The 18,794-nt window shown below is 44.0% G+C and overlaps 2 protein-coding genes across 2 annotated transcripts in view; one reads left to right on the top strand and one right to left on the bottom strand.

Moving 5' to 3' along the window:
- The window catches only part of LOC309550239 (uncharacterized protein), a gene marked incomplete at both ends in the record, with an annotated part of 1,760,330 nt that overhangs the window by 1,242,149 nt on the left and 499,387 nt on the right, over positions 1-18,794 (bottom strand).
- LOC309548791 (uncharacterized protein) overlaps positions 7,779-18,794 on the top strand; it is a gene marked incomplete at its 3' end in the record, with an annotated part of 47,242 nt that continues 36,226 nt past the window's right edge. The window contains exons 1-4 of the mRNA XM_082248734.1: positions 7,779-7,886; positions 8,014-8,148; positions 11,984-12,107; positions 12,224-12,321. Of these exons, the coding sequence (XP_082104860.1) occupies positions 7,791-7,886; positions 8,014-8,148; positions 11,984-12,107; positions 12,224-12,321 (453 nt within the window). The 5' untranslated portion in view covers positions 7,779-7,790. The remainder of the gene's footprint in view (positions 7,887-8,013; positions 8,149-11,983; positions 12,108-12,223; positions 12,322-18,794) is intronic.

The following is an 18,794-nucleotide window of genomic DNA, read 5'->3' as shown; positions in this document are numbered from 1 at the left end:
ATGTGCAGGAAGACAGGACTTCAATGAGGAACAATTCCCTCACTTAGGACAGGAATATGGCTTCTCCCCCGTGTGAGATTTCTGATGTCTGGAAAGATTGGACTTCTGTGAGAAACATTTCCCGCACTCAGGACAGGAATACGGCTTCTCACCTGTGTGAGATCTCTGATGTGTGGAAAGATTAGACTTATCTGAAAAACATTTCCCGCACTCAGGACAGGAATATGGCTTCTCACTAGTGTGCAATCTCTGATGTGTGGAAAGAGTAAACTTCCCTGAAAAACATTTCCCGCACTCAGGACAGGAATACAGCTTCTCACCAGTGTGCAATTTCTGATGCGTGGAAAGAGTGGACTTCCATGAAAAACATTTCCCGCACTCAGGACAGGAATACGGCTTCTCACCAGTGTGCAATCTCTGATGTGTGGAAAGAGTAAACTTCCCTGAAAAACATTTCCCGCACTCAGGACAGGAATACGGCTTCTCACCAGTGTGCAATCTTTGATGTGTGGAAAGAGCGGACTTCACTGAAAAACATTTCCCGCACTCAGGACAGGAATACAGCTTCTCACCAGTATGCAATCTCTGATGTGCGGAAAGAGTAAACTTATGTGCAAAACATTTCCCGCACTCAGGACAGGAATACGGCTTCTCACCAGTGTGAAAACTCTGATGTCTGGAAAGATGGGACTGCACTGAAAAACATTTCCTGCACTCAGGACAGGAATACGGCTTCTCACCGGTGTGAGACCTTTCATGCACATTGAGATTGGATTTAAAACGGAAACACTTTCCACACTCAGTACAGGAGAATCTCTTATCTGCTGGAAGAACAGCACCGTCCTTCACAGTCTGAGGCTCCTCAGGATAAGAGGAATACGATGGTCCGGCACTGTCCCTCACAGTCTGAGGTTCCTCAGGATAAGAGGAATACGATGGTCCGGCACTGTCCCTCACAGTCTGAGGTTCCCCAGGATAAGAGGAATACGATGGTCCGGCACTGTCCCTCACAGTATGAGGTTCCTCAGGATAAGAGGAATACGATGGTCTGGCACCGTCCCTCACAGTATGAGGTTCCTCAGGATAAGAGGAATACGATGGTCTGGCACCGTCCCTCACCGTCTGAGGTTCCTCAGGATAAGAGGAATACGATGATCCACCTACACTGTGTGGTGCCGGATGGACATTTGAGGTAGCCGGGTTTTCTCCTGGACTATACTGTGTGATGTCCTCATCTTCTACTTTACAGTCTGGAGACAAAGTGAGACAATCCTCTGAGGTTTTCCTCATCTCCCGTCCATCTACTAAAATAGAAAAACAAAGATTATTACTAGACATCAGCAGATTGGTTCCCCTAAACCAGTACTCCGCCCACATCAGGCAGATTTTTCTCTGAGGATCTTACAATTCCCCCCCTCAAGGTAACTAGTAAATGGGTCCTTTGATCTCCTACCAGTTCATTTCTTTATTCATGGACCTTAGTCAGAGAGTGAGGAAACAACGAGAACTGTCTTTTATAGGAGTGACAGTGATGAGGGGATTATAGGACGAGTGTCCCCTCCCCCTCTATCACTCATTGCCATCTTCCCAACACAAGAAGTACTGCACTTCCTTATTTAGTCCATAATTTAGTCATGAATAACAGCAGGGCTGAGCCCCACCAGAGGTCAGAGAGTGAGGATGGGGGAGAACAACCAAGATGAAGACTGGACTGATCCTGAAGACCACCATCATTGGGTTACTGACTCCTCCCTCATTATCACTTTCTGTTTAAGGTTCCAAAGTTGGAGGATGTTATCACATTATTTTCAACATGTAAAAGTCTGTCCTCCAATCAAATCATCAGATATAAAATGTCCAGCTGGTAGGAAATGGGTGTAACAAAAGAGAATCTATATTATGTGTATATATAGCAGTGGGTAGAGGGGAGAGAGCAGAAGTCAGGAGTATGTAATGTACAACATAGAGTATATAGTGCAGGGGTCAGGAGTCAAAATATTTATGTTCAGTAATCAGTTGCAGAGGTCCCACACCGCCGCCTCCCATCTCCTGAGACTGCACTCGATGACTTGGGTGTGAGACTATACAGACATATCCCTCCACCCGGCACAGCCAGCAAACAACAGAGCAAGTAACCTCGGGAGAATTGTTCTGTCAGAGATCTTGATAGTGCCCCGGGCATGGGGCAGAAGACTCAAGGTACATAGGTGTCTAGGTCAAGCAGTGTCTATGGTAAATATCAACATTTTACTGCCAGCTGAACCCCAGAATCTCCATAAATCCAGTCTAGATATATAAATTGTGTCTGCAGCACAGAGAAGGAAGATTATCCGAGAGAAATACAGGAATACAGGACGGGGAACACAGCTCAGGAAAGTGACCAGGGTACTATAGGATGATATCACCCAGTCCCCGCCCTACTCTGGACCAATCAGTTATCAGTATGGGTGGAGGAATGTATTTAGTGTCAATGACCCACCTGTGCTGATCTCTGTAGGAGTGTCCTCCTCTATAAATGTCCCCGTTATTCCATCCTCCTCCATAGACTGCTGATCATCCCTCACATACATCTCTTCTTCTTCTGCTTTAACCTCAAATTCTATATCGATTGGATCTCCACTCTAAATCAAGAAAATTAGTGAGAATATCATCTGTAGGTTATAAGGTTTATTATTGTGATATTGTATATATATATATATATATATATATATATATATAAAAACACACATCCTCTTCAGAAGTCCAGTCCAGTTCTAGATGCTCCAATCCACCAACCTTGTAACATTGAGGGATGGTGTGACCTTCCTGTGTGGAATCCCGGGAATACAGAGGACGGGGACATCTCTCTGGTGGGTTTCTGTAGCTGGATGACTCCACCATGGTGTCCTGATACAGATCTTTGTGTTCCTTTAGAATCTCTGACTGCTCCATCACCCCATCCTCATCATCCTCCTCTTTTATCTCTTCTTTAACCTCAACTTTAGAATCTCTCAGGTTTCCAGTCTGAATATATAATAAAAATGACATCAATGGTAACAATGCAGATAATGTACAGATCCTAATGATACTATCAGTGATTGTTCCTCCTCTACCTGATGATGGCGGGGGATGGTGTGACCTTCCTGTGTGGAATCCCGGGAATACAGAGGACGGGGACATCTCTCTGGTGGGTTCCCATTACTGGATCCATCTGTAGGAAACACACACACTGACTGAATACATTGTTTCTATGTGTTTATCAGATGATGGGGGATCTAGGTGGATCCTCCGTACTGCTCTCTCCTTTACAATAAAGTCTCCTCTTACCCGGTGATGTGAGGGGCGGCTGATTCTCCATCATGACGTCCTTGTAGAGATCCTTGTGTCCTTCTAAATACTCCCACTCCTCCATGGAGAAATAGACAGTGACATCCTGACACCTTATAGGAACCTGACACACACAATGATACAGTCACCATCCAGACACATCCCTTGTCTGTTACTGGATAATGTCCCAGAATTCCCAGCACCGCTCACCTCTCCTGTCAGCAGTTTTCATAAATAGTAAAATTAAATGACCCTCCCAGAATCCTCCTCACCCGTAAGGTCTGTATTTTTTTAAAGCCCTACTTCAAGGACACCTCCCCCTCCAATGGCATAGGAAATTCTGACATCATTACATAAAATACAGGATCAACAGTTCTGCTTTGGTTGAGAGGATGAAAAGGGTCCGCCCACATCCTAAGAGCATCAGAAAAAAGCCACATGGAGGGACATTGGGAGGAGGAGCTGTGATGTCAGTGTGATGTCATAGAATTCTCTGACTTACCTCTTCAGAGGCCCTTTAAGTCTTTCAGCTTTACTAAACCCTCACAGCCCCTCAAGCCCTCTACTTTCCACAGAGGCCTCAGAATTTTCCTCCCTCTGACACCAATGATGGAACATATTCTTCATGTAGGCTGGGGAATGTTTTCTTCCTTCTGACGTCACAGTGACTATGGAGGAAGAGGACGGACATGACCGGGGGGGGGGGGGGTTACTGGGTGTAAATAGAAAATAAGATCTTATTACCTCCTCTGCTGCCACTCCCAGCGATGTCTCCTCTCTACTTCCTTCTGTCTCACCTTTGACCCAGAATTTCCTATTTATATCTGACATCACTTCCTGTCTGTATTCCATAGAGACTTCCGGTCTGGGTAGAAGTGAGATCACCACCTTGTGGAGCTCAGAGGAATTGCAGCCCTGAGAAACATCTGGTAGTGGGAACACGGCCTTGTGCTGTGTGTGTATGTACTGTATATCCTTATAGATGGGTCATCTCCACTCCCACCAAGGGGGATAGAAATATATTGCTGCCTAGTCCAGCATTTCATTGTTCTCAGCTGGGAGTGTCGGGGGTTTCATTGACTTGTACCCAACTTCACTTCCACAACAAACTCTTCTCTAGGAATCTATGAATTGGGGGATAGATTGTGTCTGTGGCCCCAAAATTACCTTCACTGGGTTTTTTACTGACATTTTCTGTTTCCTAATCCATTGCGCTAATATTGTGTGACATAAAACATTGGAACTACCGCCATTTTATTCTCTAATAGGGAAATTGGTGCTAATAGGCTGCAGGAGATCTGCTGAGAGATAGAAAGGGAAGTGGGTGCTAATAGGCTGCAGGGGATCTGATAAGAGAAAAGGAGGTGGTTGAAATGAAGCGGATCTTCTGCAGCCTATTAGTATCTATTTCCTCTGCTGAGAATAAAATGGTGGTGGAATTATTTTTCCTTTATTTAATTTTATTTATCTTACTAAGTTGTGTGTTCATTTACTGCTCACCCGAACATTATACCACCCACCCGAACATTATACCCACCCACTCGAACATTATACCACCCACCAGAACATTATACCACCCACCCGAACATTATACCCACCCACCAGAACATTATACCCACCCACCAGACAAAGCATCACACTGTCTCCGCCGGCTTGTCTTCTTCCCAAAATGCATCCTGGTGCCATCTCTTCGCCCACATCCCTTGCAGCCCCATACACAAACTGCAATGCCCATTTCTTTGCTTTAAAAAACAACAACTTCAGGGAAAACATGTTTACTTGCTGCCAAATATACCCCGCCCACTTCCAGATGACATTGTAATGAGATAATCTATATTATTCACTTCACCTGTCAGTGGTCATAATGTTATGGCTGATCAGTGTACAGTACATACACACTAAAATATGTGGATACATTCATCTATAAAGTGTTAGGTGCTCAAAATAATATTCTCTACAGATCTACTGCTTCCACTTCACACCTACTTCATTCATATCATAAAAGTTGCTGCTATATTAAATAAACGAAAAGCCTATGAAAATTCATGTAATCATACAATATTTTGTGCTCAATATTGTGTTCTCTGCATGTCCACTGCTTCCACTTTGTAACTACTTCAATGATTTTATTTTGCTAAATTAAATCCACAAATGATTGAAAAGTTGATAAGGTGTGAAAGTTCTCAGTGCTCCAAACTGTGCCAGCTGTAGTGTAGCCACGCCTTCTTCCACCTCTTACACACGTGATGGTGAGGGCGCCCCCTTAGTAGTGCTTCCCCACTCACCAGAGCAATATGACTCCCAGCTTTTCAGCTACCAGAGTCACAAACATCCTTCACACTCTCCTCACCTCCGATGGCAAAGGAACTGGATCCTCCTCGCTCACTCCTACAAGTCTGCTGTGCTTTCTGTCAGTCTCCCTCCTAGACTCGGCTTCCTCCTCCGACCGCTGTTCCAGCAGGAGCTCCGCCTCTTCATACACACTCAGGGAGGAGAGAAAGGGGAAGGATATACAGTACATACACACACAGCACAAGGCCGTGTTCACACTACCAGACGGTTCTCAGGGCTGCAGTTCCTCTGAGCTCCACAAGGTGGTGATCTCACTTCTACCCAGACAGGAAGTCTCTATGGAATACAGACAGGAAGATTTTCGGGTGAGAGGTGAGACGGGAGGAAGTTGAGAGGAGACGTTGATGGGAGAGGAGGTAATAAGATCTTATTTTCTATTTACACCCAGTAACCCCCCCCCCCCCGTCATGTCCGTCCTCTTCCTCCATAGTCACTGTGACGTCTTTTATCTCCAGCAGATGATGATACACACATATATAGTGTGGAAACCTAGATTAACCCCTTCAGGGTCAGAACATTTCCCCGCTTTTGGGGCCGGAACATTCTCTTCATTTTGGAGATAAATTCTAGTAATATGTTCCTCTAAACAAACAGCACTGACAATAAATAGACAAGACAATGACCATCCTGACTAGAGATGGGTTAGGGCGTGTTCAAGTTTGCATGTGCCCGATCCCGCCAGGAAGCCGACACTGCACTCCGCTAATCACAGGCAGTTTGACATTTCCCGATCCGCAGCTGCACAGATCAGTAAATGTCTCACTGCCTGTGATTAGCGGACTGCAGTGTCGGCTTCCTGGCGGAATCGGGTATGTGCGAACTCAACCACGCCCGAGACCATCTCTAATCCTGACCATACATGGCCTACAAAGGGCAATTATTACACAACACAGGCAGCAAATGGGCAATCATTACAATATGCAGCCAACACAATGATGGAGTGCAGGGGTCAGGAGTATGAAGCCCCTTACATTGCTGGTCAGGAGGAAGAAAACATTCCCCAGCCTGCCATGAAGAATATGTTCCATCATTGGTGTCAGAGGGAGGAAAATACTGAGGGCTCTGAGGGAAATATAGGAGCTGAGGGGATGTGAGGTTTTAGTAAAGCTGGAAGACTTTAGGGGCCTCTGTATGTATATAGGTATGTACCTCTGTATGTAATGTATTTGAAGGACTGAAGTCTGAAGGACTCTGAGAATCTTGAGGGGGTAGTCAGGCTTCAGGGCTCTGAGGGAATAGGGGGCTGGAGGGCTCAGGGGACTCTGAGGGACAGATGGAGGTCTATGATTGTCCTCCCACCCCACCTGCACTTATTTATCAGACCTTCAGAACTGGCAATCTTAACCATCTTAGTGTCCCACTGGTCATGTGATTTGTTCTGGAATATTATGTAAGATGAAGAAGAGAATTCCATCATTCGTTGGTGAGCACTTGTTCTTAGAGGAGTTCTGTTTCAGCTGAAAACCAGCTCAGAAACCAAACAAATCCAACAGAGAAAAGGGAAATTCTGATCTGGCAGGCTAAGAGGGTCCAAGGTCCTCCAAGATGTAACAAATCCAAAACAGTCCAGATTAAGGCCTCTTGCACACGATACTCCTGTTTGAGCATCTCGCAGCTTGAAAAAGCTCAGTACAGCTTTTTCTTTTTTTCTCTGAGCTAAAATAAAGCCCATTAATTGTAATGTGCCTGTGCACACAGGTGTGTAAACAAGCGCTGTGCATTCTTCAGTAAAAACAAAATAGAAAAATCTGAATTTTTGGTCAGTATTTTAAGCCTTCATGCACGCAAATACACACCAATACGCTTGAATACACGCAAATACATAAAAAAAATAAAAAAATAAAAAAATGTCTGGAAAAAGTAGATGCTCAAACAGGAGTATTGTGTGCAAGAGGCCTTGATGGGCTGTATTTTAGCAAAAAAAAAAAAATCTGTACTGAGCTTTTTCTAGCTACAGTGTGCAAGAGGCCTAAATGTATTCTCTTGGGGACAGAAGTTCTTAATTGTACAGCAACTCTCCTATTACCGCCCCTCACATCCCCATCCTATTATTGTGTGACCAATACCATCCAAATAATTCTTACCTTCATTTCCCAAAGTTATCCATCTACAAGGAGACCTGTATAGATCAAATGATGGCACCAATGAGGATGGAGGAGGACCGGAGTCACATGACTGAGAGGATACTAAACCTCACCCTGGAGATCATCTACCTGCTGACTGGAGAGGTGAGGAGGATTCTGGGAGGTCACATGATACCATTCTTATCTCTAATAATAATACACAGACCTGACCAGAGAGGTGAGGAGGATTCTTGGATTCTAACATGATATTCCTATTGGTTCTTCAATACAGAGATTTTCTCCTCTGAAGTCAGGTGATCATATGACCATCACAGTGCCTCCATGTGACTCCCTAAAACCTGAGAGACACAACATGCAGAAGATTCTAGAAGTCACCAAGAAGATGATGGAGCTGCTGACAGAAGAGGTGAGCGGTGCTGGGAATTCTGAGACATTAGAAATATGGGGCAAAAATTCGGCAAGAATTACGGGGCAACTTAGGAAACAGTGAACATAGGTCAATTAGTTTCAGTATTAATCATAGTAATCGGAAACACAAGGGCAATATAAGAACACTCAATTTCAAAAGAGCCAATTTCCCAAAACTGCGCTCTCTGCTAGAAAATATCAAATGGGATAGAACCCTGGGAACAAAGAACACGGAGGAAAAATCGGAGTGCTTCAAGAGCATACTAAACAAAGGGATTGGCCAGTGCATTCCAAAGGGAAATAAATTTAAAAGAGCAAAACTAAACCCTGGGTGGCTAAACTCCAACATAAAAATGCATATTAATACTAAAGGAAAGGTCTTCAAAAAATACAAGGCTGAGGGGTCATTGGCAGCATTCAAGCATTACAAAAGAGTGTAATAAGAAATGTAAAGATGAAATCAAGGCGGCTAAAATAGAACACGAGAGACAGCAGATAGCAGAAGAGAGTAAAAAGAACCCCAAAAAATTATTTAAGTATATAAACAGTAAGAAAGCGAGGCCAGAACACATTGGCCCCATAAAAGACGACAAGGGAGCTTTGGCCACTGAGGACAGAGAAAAGGCGGAAATGTTAAATAATTTCTTCTCTTCAGTCTTCACAAAAGAATTGGGGGGCTACACAAACCCAGCTTGTAAGGTCAAACTAAACAACACACCTCAGGAAATACCGCCATGGCTAACAGAAGATAGACTTAGAACTAAACTAGAGAAACTTAACCGGTTGCCGACCACCGCAAGTACATATACTACGGCGGTCAGCCCCGGCCAGGCAAAGTGACGTATATATATATATACGTCACAAGCCTGTCACTAGCTTGTGAGCCAATAGCGGGCGAACGCGCGCCCGCGGAGGCGTGCTCCCTCCCCGGCTCGTTCCCGAACAAGTCCGTGCATGTGACCGGCAGACCCGATGTCTGCCGGTCACTCGCGATCGTCCGCCATGAAGGGAGAAAGGCAGGCGGCTAATGTAAACAAAGCCGCCTGTCATTCTCCCCTGTGTAAAAATGGAGATCATACGGTTCTACTATGTAGGACCGTTGATCTCTGTTCTTACACCAGTAGCCATGTCAATTCACAGTTAGAAGCACGCCCCTAGGGACACACTTAACCCCTCCTTCCCCAATAAAGTTAACCCCTTCCCTGCCAGTGTAATTTTTACAGTAACAGTGCATATGTATAGCACTGATTACTGTAGTAATGTCCCTGGTAACCCCAAAAATGTCAGTCAATGTCTCAGTCCCGCAAAAAAAATCGCAGATCGCTGCCATTACTCGTTAAAAAAAAATGACAAAAATCTTTCCCTTAGTTAGTAAACGCAATAACTTTTGTGCAAACCAATCAAAATACGCTTATTGTGATTTTCTTACCGAGCATATGTAGCAGAAAACAAATTGTCCGAAAATGTTAAAAAATTTTGATTTTTACATTTTTTTGGGGGGGAATTTCATATAAAAAATTGTGAAATATATTGTTATTTTTGCAAAATTGTCGCTCTTTTTTTGTTTATAGCGCATGATCAAAAAATCACACAGGTGATCAAATACCACCAAAAGAAAACCCTGTTTGTGGGAAAAAAAGGACGTCAAATTTGTTTAGGTACAGCGTCGCACGACCGCGCAATTGTCCGTTAAATTTGTGCAGTGCCGAATCGCAAAATAGGCCCTGGTCAGGAAGGGGGTAAAATCTTCCGGGGATAAGTGGTTAACATAAATAAATCACCGGGACCGGATGGCTTGTACCCGAGGGTTCTTAAAGAGCTCAGCCAGGTGATTGCCAGACAATTATTCTTGATCTTTAAAGATAGTTTACAGACGGGTATGGTGCCAGCTGATTGGAAAAAAGCCAACGTGGTACCAATATTTAAAAAGGGGCCGAGATATATCCCAGGTAACTATAGGCCGGTCAGCCTAACATCAGTAGTCTGCAAGATTTTGGAGGGGATGTTAAGGGACCACATACAAGACTTTAGTAATGAAAACGGTATTATTAGTAGTAATCAGCATGGATTCATGAAAAATCGTTCTTGCCAAACCAATCTATTAACCTTCTATGATGAAGTGAGCTGCCACCTAGATAAAGGAAGGCCTGTGGATGTGGTGTATCTGGACTTCGCAAAGGCCTTTGACACCATTCCCCACAAACGCTTATTGTTCAAACTAAGGAAGGTAGGTATGGACCATAGGGTGAGTACCTGGATAGAGAACTGGCTCCAGGGGAGGTTGCAAAGGGTGGTGATTAATGGGGAGTACTCAGATTGGGCGGGTTTGAAAAGTGGGGTCCCCCAGGGTTCTGTCCTGGGGCCAAATCCTGTTTAATTCATTCATAAATGATCTAGAGGAGGGGATATCGAGTAAAATCTCAGTATTTGCGGATGATACTAAACTAAGCATGCCAATATCTTCTATGCAGGATGTAGAAACCTTACAAGCAGACCTGAACAAAATAACGGGGTGGGCAACTACATGGCAGATGAGGTTTAATGTTGAAAAATGTAAAGTAATGCACTTGGGTGCCAGAAAGCAAGCTACTCACTGGGGGGGGGGGGGACCTCTGGGTGAGTCTAGGATGGAAAAGGACCTGGAGGTACTGGTAGACAACAGGCTTGGCAGTGGCATGCAATGCCAAGCCGCTGCAAGCAAAGCCAAGAGAATACTGGAATGTATAAAAAAGGGGATTCACTCCAGAAATAAAGAGATTATTCTCCCGCTCTACACTGGACACTTTGCTACAATGTAAAGTAGTGAGTGTACAGCTTGTATAACAGTGTAAATTTGCTGTCCCCTCAAAATAACTCAACACACAGCCATTAATGTTTAAACCGCTGGCAACAAAAGTGAGTACACCCCTAAGTGACAATGTCCGAACTGGGCCCAAAGTGTCAATATTTTGTGTGTCCACCATTATTTTCCTGCACTGCCTTAACCCTCTTGGGCATGGGGTTCACCGGAGCTTTGCAGGTTGCCACTGGAACCCTCTTCAACTCCTCCATGACATCATCACGGAGCTGGTGGATGTTAGAGACCTTGCGCTCCTCCACCTTCCGTTTGAGGATATCCAACAGATGCTTAATAGGGTGTAGACCTGGAGACATGCTTGGCCAGTCCTGGGATGTATAAAGAAGGGGATTCACTCCAGAAATAAAGAGATTATTCTCCCGCTCTACAAGACTCTGGTCCGGCCACATCTGGAGTATTCTGTCCAGTTCTGGGCACCGGTCCTCAGGAAGGATGTGCTGGAACTGGAGAAAGTCCAGAGAAGGACAACAAAAATAATTAGGGGAATGGAGGACATCAGCTATGAGGAAAGACTACAAGCACTGGACTTATTCTCTCTGGAGAAGAGACGATTGAGGGGGGATATGATAACAATGTACAAATACTGTACTGGCAACCCTAGCATATGGAAAAACCTATTCAGAGAAAGGGAATACAATAAGACACGTGGCCACTCACTAAAACTAGAGGAAAGGCAGTTTAACCTTAAAATACGTAAGGGGTTCTTTACTGTTAGAGCAGAAAGGATGTGGAATTCTCTTCCGCAAACAGTCGTATCAGCAGGGAGCATCGATAGTTTCAAAAAACTATTAGATGGGCACCTTAAAGACCACAACATACAGGAGTATACAATGTACGGTTAACAGTAAACACACACACACACACACATCATAGGTTGAACTGGATGGACTGATGTCTTTTTTCAACCTCACTAACTATTATCCAGTAACAGACAAGGGATGTGTCTGGAAGGTGACTGTATCATTGTGTGTGTCAGGTTCCTATAAGGGGTCAGGATGTCACTGTCAATTTCTCCATGGAGGAGTGGGAGTATTTAGAAGGACACAAGGATCTCTACAAGGACGTCATGATGGAGAATCAGCCGCCCCTCACATCACCGGGTAAGAGGAGACTTTATTGCAAAGGAGAGAGCAGTACGGAGGATCCACCTAGATCCCCCATCATCTGATAAACACATAGAAACAATGTATTCAGTCAGTGTGTGTGTTTCCTACAGATGGATCCAGTAATGGGAACCCACCAGAGAGATGTCCCCGTCCTCTGTATTCCCGGGATTCCACACAGGAAGGTCACACCATCCCTCACCATCATCAGGTAGATGAGGAACAATCACTGATAGTATCATTAGGATCTGTACATTATCTGCATTGTTACCATTGATGTCATTTTTATTATATATTCAGAGTGGAAACCTCGGGGATTATAATATTGTTGTTAAAGAAGAGTATAAAGAGGAGGATGAGGATTATGGAGTGATGGAGGGGGTTTCAGAAGGACACAAGGATATGATGGAGCCACCTAATACCAGGAACCCACCAGAGAGATGTCCCCGTCCTCTGTATTCCCGGGATTCCACACAGGAAGGTCACACCATCCCTCAATGTTATATGGTTCGTAGGACAGAGCATCTAGAGCATGGACTCATTGAAGTGATATTTTTAAATCTGATGACACAAAATTGAAGCTTATGTTTTACAGATGACCTCTTCTATTATTTTCTTGATTTAGAGTGGAGATCCAATCGATATAGAATTTGAGGTGAAAGCAGAAGAAGAAGAGACGTATGTGAGGGATGATCAGCAGTCTATGGAGGAGGATGGAATAACGGGGACATTTATAGAGGAGGACACTCCTACAGAGATCAGCACAGGTGGGTCATTAATAGGGATATTCGGATTGGATATCGGCCCCGATACCGGCAAAATAGCTGGATCGGGGATCGGTAAAATTTAGCAGACCCATGGGCCAATCCGGGGCGTCGCTACTATGTTGCATGTTAATGCTACTCTCCAGGCTTCTGACCCTCCCTCAATCACTTCAATTGGAGAAAAAAAAGCTTTTACTCATCGAATTCTACAGTTGCAGGCATTCTTCTACTGTTTATGGGGGGGGGGGTTCGTCTTTCTTTCGGTATCCACATCACTGGCTGTGTGATGTGGACATTTCCTATTGGATGTCCAGCAGCAGGATTTAGAAGAGTGACATCAGCGAAAGGGGGTGGCACTGGCATATCTGCAGTGCTAAATTTACCGTTTAGTAAGTTTTGTTATAAGGTATCTGCCAATCCCGATCCCGAAGTATTATTTTGTTATATTTTATATTTTGTTATCAGCCTTTCGCAATGAATGCTCCAATGCTCCCCGTGTACTCAAAGAAATATATTGATATCCATAGTGAAGTATGTCATAAAATCAATATTTATTCAACCCAAAAAACATAGAACACTCACATTTAAAATGACGATAACAGGCAGCCGCACTAATGTGGTAATAATCCTCTGGGTACTTCCGGCTACGGCCGTCATGGATCCCTTGATAAAGTCACATGGTTTGTGACCCAGAGGATTATTACCACATTAGTGCGGCTGCCTGTTATCGTCATTTTAAATGTGAGTGTTCTATGTTTTTTGGGTTGAATAAATATTGATTTTATGACATACTTCACTATGGATATCAATGCATTCATTGCGAATGGCTGATATTGAGGAAGCAGTGGAATTCAGTAGTCATCGATATCTATAATAGTGGACACCAGCATAACTACAAGCCTATTAAGGAAATCCAGCATCCCTATTCCAGGGTCATATACCAGCAAAAAGCGCCTGTAATGGTGCAATGAGGTGAGCGGCCATTGCACCTAAATGATTTCTGCTCACTTCGGATCACATCACTGGAACTTCACCAAATTATTTTAAAGAGAAATCACCAATTGTCACTTTATTTATTTGAGCACCGTGAACTTTATTTGATCACTAACAGTCACATCAATTATTGCACAAGGACTTTATTTATATATATTTATTTATCATCTATTTATTTATTCATTATTGATTTAATCCTTATTGAGAGATAAAATTTCACTATCACGGACTTTCAACACTTATCTGCACTTCTAAATTTAAACTATTGAATTTTTGTTTTTTTACAGATATCTATTTATTTTAATATTGTATGATTTTTATATATAGATTTTATACATTAGTTTATACGCTTAGATTAATATTGGAACACGTGGATTCATCACTCATACATCATTTATTCATCTAATTTATTCATCATCTTCTGATAATATTTGTTTTTTGGATGTGTTCATTGATCATTTGGCTTTTGGATTGAAGGCAGACACACACATGTTTCTTTGCGACGTTGATCGCATGTTGTGCTAGTTTGGCTGTTTTTATGATTATCGGTTTTAGATTCTGAGATTGAAGACAGATATATGCTTGATTTTACGACTTTGACCACATGACGCGATATTTTGGTTGATTTTATATATTTTACCTGAATTGTTGAAGAGAGTGTTTTGGTCTGATATGTTTCAGGCCCACCAGTGATAACGCAAGTCCAAGTCCTATTGTTTTTATTTTACGTTTTATTCAGGATTTTTATAGCATGATGCAAAGTCAGCTCTCCTAGAACCTTTGAGATTTCATTCCATTAGCGCTGATTCATTTTGTGCATAATATTTCTGTCAGTATTTGGTGAAAATACCAGTATTGGCTGCTGATGGTGTAGGACTTTGTCCTAATCTCATATCTACCATTTAAATGGAGATTTGCCATTCATGAATACACCAATAGCTCATCCGGAGTCCCTCTCATTCTGATACCTAAGTGGCAGCGCATATATCACCTTTTTCTTTTCTATATTATTTTGTTATAAGCTCACAAAACAGTACTTCCGGATCGGTATCAGGATCAGCGGTTTCACAAAGCCAAAGATTGGGATCGGGACCAGAAAAGTCGGATCGATGCATCACTAGTCATTAACACTAAATACATTCTTCCACCCATACTGGTCACTGATTGGTCCAGAGTAGGGCGGGGACTGGGTGATATCAGCCTGTAATCCCCTGGTCACTTTCCTGAGCTGTGTTCCCCGTCCTGTATTCCTGTATTTCTCTCGGATAATCTTCCTTCTCTGTGCTGCAGACACAATTTATGTATCTAGACTGGATTTATGGAGATTCTGGGGTTCAGCTGGCAACAAAATGTTCATTTTCACCAGAAGAGTTACTAGATCTAGGCACCTGGGGTCAGAGTCGGGACAAGGGGTGGGCAGGAGGGGGCGGCTGCCCTGGGCAATGTGGTATCATGCGAGGTGGGGGGGAGGGGGGCCACCTCAAGGAAATTGAGGGGGGAAGGGGTCTGTGTTGGGAGGAGGAATTTAAGGAGCAGCAGGGGCTAAGAATTGTTAGAGGAAGGGAAATTTGGGTGTGTGCTAGAAGTGATGATTCATGGGTGATTTGTGTTGGGAGGGGGTGGGAGAAGGGGATTTGTGCTAGGAGGGTCAATTTTGGGGGGTTTGTACTAGAATAGGTGATATGGTAAAGGGGGGATTTGTACTAAGAGAAGAATATCTTTGGGGTGGGGGGGCGGGATTTGTGCTAGTAGGGATGTGCGGGCTAATCATGCAGATTAGTGCCGAATGTTTTTTTTTTTTTTTTGGGTGGGGAGATTTTTGCTGACACATAATGCTCATACATATTGGGGGGGCGCAGTTTGACATGTTCGCTTTGGGATATAGGTGACCTTCTACCGGCACTGCCTGGGATATGTGCTTTAGATTTCCTTCCCCATGCCCAGGTCTAGTAAGCTCTCTGATAGAAAAATTCTCCCGGGGTTACTTACTCTGCTGTTCACTGGCTGTAAACGAACAATTCAGCCAATCGCTCACTCCAAAGGGGAAGACTGGCATGCTGCTCTCCTCAGGCAGGGAACACCAACATGGGTACATAAAAGAAAAGAAAAAGGAGGCGCAAACACCTAGTGCATTACCCGTGGTCACTGTTTATAAAATTTTTATAAAATGCCAAATGCATACTCACAGACATGAAGATAATTAAAATCGTGTTACAAGAATCCATCACACATGAACCGGAACATCTCCTTGAAGATAGGACCGCTAACGTGTTTCGGGAGTCAAGCTCCCTTCCTCAGAGCAGGTCATACCAGTAGCAGATCAAAATATATATTAGCTTCAATTAAACCGGTTCATCCCCCTTCCTCCCCCCAGAGGGAGTGGCCGGGACCATCCAGTTCACCAAATAGCCTTCTCCGCCTTAGATGAATATTAACTCTCAGAACACCAGTGGCCACCAACTTGTAGTTGGAAGCACAACCCAAAAGACCCAAATGGAGAAAACAACAGGACCCACAAAATCATGAAATGTAAACCAGGGAAGAAAAACCAAGGGAAAAAATATAAAAACACATAACATTTGGTGTCATGAAGTTGTAGCTATGTGTGCACACTCTGGGTGGGATGAGCTCCTACTAATTGGCAGGTTGATGGGTTATGTGTGTTGTGTTGTGAACTTACCCATCCAAGATCTCTCTTGTGGCCCTCCCTGTCCACCGATGGTGACATGACAAAAGAGTCCCCGCCCTCCCTGCGCCACCGACCACCGGTCCTCACACATCCAGAGCCCCTCACGTGCCGAAGTGAAGCCGGCTCGGCGGTCGCTAATGGTGTCCAGAACGAAATCTCCTCAGAGGGATGTCACTTCCGGGTTCTGGAACGCACGCCATCTGCTCTGCGTTCCAAGACCCGTGTCGCGTCACTTCCGGGGGCCGGGGCAGAGACTTAGTGTAAGGCCCGCCTCTGTCCGTAGCCATGGGAGCCTGTAAACAGCCTCCGCTCGATCCCCAGCCTGTCTGGCTGTCACCAATCGGCCGGAGGGATGAGCTACACCCTGAATAAGACACCAAATAAGACTTAAATCAATGTATAAAATTGTCACTTGTGTCTGGGAAGGAAAACAGTCATGCAGTCAACATGACCAATCAAATAAGGAGACGCCTGGTTGAACAACCAGAACAGGGGATAGATCAGAGTGCTCCACATGCACACTCGCGCATCAATTCACACAGATACAGGGACTGATCCTTAGTGACCCCTGAATTCCCCCCGTGCATCTCTACATCATATAGATTCCTCGACTATGTCCCCTTAGCTTTTGATGATTGAACAATAACATCAATACTCTGAGCTCAAGAGTGGCACCAGATGTTAAAAAAGGTCACTGGAATTAATTCACTTGGACTTCTTCCCTATATTATTTGGAACTCTGTGTATGCCCCCCAAAAAACATGGTGTTTGATAAATTAATCGATCAAAAGTGCTGGTTTTGGGCTGGCAGAGAGCCAGACGGGAATCAGAAGAATAAATAAAAATAAATACCATTTACTAGTTACCTTGAGGGTGGAATTGTAAGATCCTCAGAGACAAAGCTGCCTGATGTGGGCGGAGTCCTGGTTTAGGGGAACCAATCTGCTCATGTCTAGTAATAATCTTTGTATTTCTATTTTAGTAGATGGACGGGAGATGAGGAAAACCTCAGAGGATTGTCTCACTTTGTCTCCAGACTGTAAAGTAGAAGACGAGGACATCACACAGTATAGTCCAGGAGAAAACCCAGCTACCTCAAATGTCCATCCGGCACCACACAGTGTAGATGGACCATCGTATACCTCTTATCCTGAGGAACCTCAGACTGTGAAGGACAGTGCCGGACCATCGTATTCCTCTTATCCTGAGGAACCCCAGACTGTGAGGGACAGTGCCGGACTATCGTATTCCTCTTATCCTAAGGAACCTCAGAATGTGAGGGACGGTGCTGTCCTTCCAACAGATAAGAGGTTTTCCTGTACTGAGTGTGGGAAGTGTTTCTGTTCTAACTCTGGTCTTAATGTGCATAAAAGAACTCACACAGGAGAAAAACCGTACTCCTGTCCTGAGTGCAGGAAATGTTTTTCAGTCAAGTCCTCTCTTTACATACATCAGAGATCTCACATAAGAGAGAAGCCGTATTCCTGCCCTGAGTGCGGGAAATCTTTTTCACAGATGTCCTCTCTTTACAGACATCAGAGAACTCACACGGGGGAGAAGCCGTTTTCCTGTGCTGAGTGTGGGAAATGTTTTTCACAGAAGTCCAATCTTTACATACATCAGAGATCTCACATAAGAGAGAAGCCGTATTCCTGTCCTGAGTGCGGGAAATGTTTTTCACAGATGTCCTCTCTTTACAGACATCAGAGAACTCACACGGGGGAGAAGCCATATTCCTGTTCTGAGTGTGGGAAATGTTGTTCACAGAAGTCTCATCTTTATATACATCAGAGATCTCACACAGGGAAGAAGCCGCTTTCCTGTCCTGAGTGAGGGAATTGTTCCTCAATAAAGTCCTGTCTTCCTGTACATCAGGGATGGCACACAACCCTTGAGGTGTATTAGTGCCTCGAGTGCAGGAAATGTCTTCTTTATGAATGTTGCTGGATATGTGGGGAAGAAGCACACCCTGATATACACCTCAGATATACTCCATGGCTGATTTTCATGTAAGAAACAGTTGATAAGGAGATGAGAGATGATCAGAGACATGGATGAAGTGTTGTACCGTGTTGGCTTTTCATTGGCTGAGTAAATTTTGGGGTGTAGAGTGGTAAGTAGAGCCGTGAAATGAAGGAATCACCTTCAGAATGTCTTGCTTGTCTGTGTGACGGTTACTGATAATGATATAGCGGGTTACAGAGCTAGAAGCTGTGAGATGCCGTATATCTTTATCAG

Source organism: Pelophylax lessonae, assembly GCF_965119305.1.
Source record: "Pelophylax lessonae genome assembly, chromosome: 3".
Classification (NCBI taxonomy): domain Eukaryota; kingdom Metazoa; phylum Chordata; class Amphibia; order Anura; family Ranidae; genus Pelophylax; species Pelophylax lessonae.
Note: the sequence above shows the minus strand (reverse complement) of the source record. Positions and strands in the feature narration are given on the sequence as shown.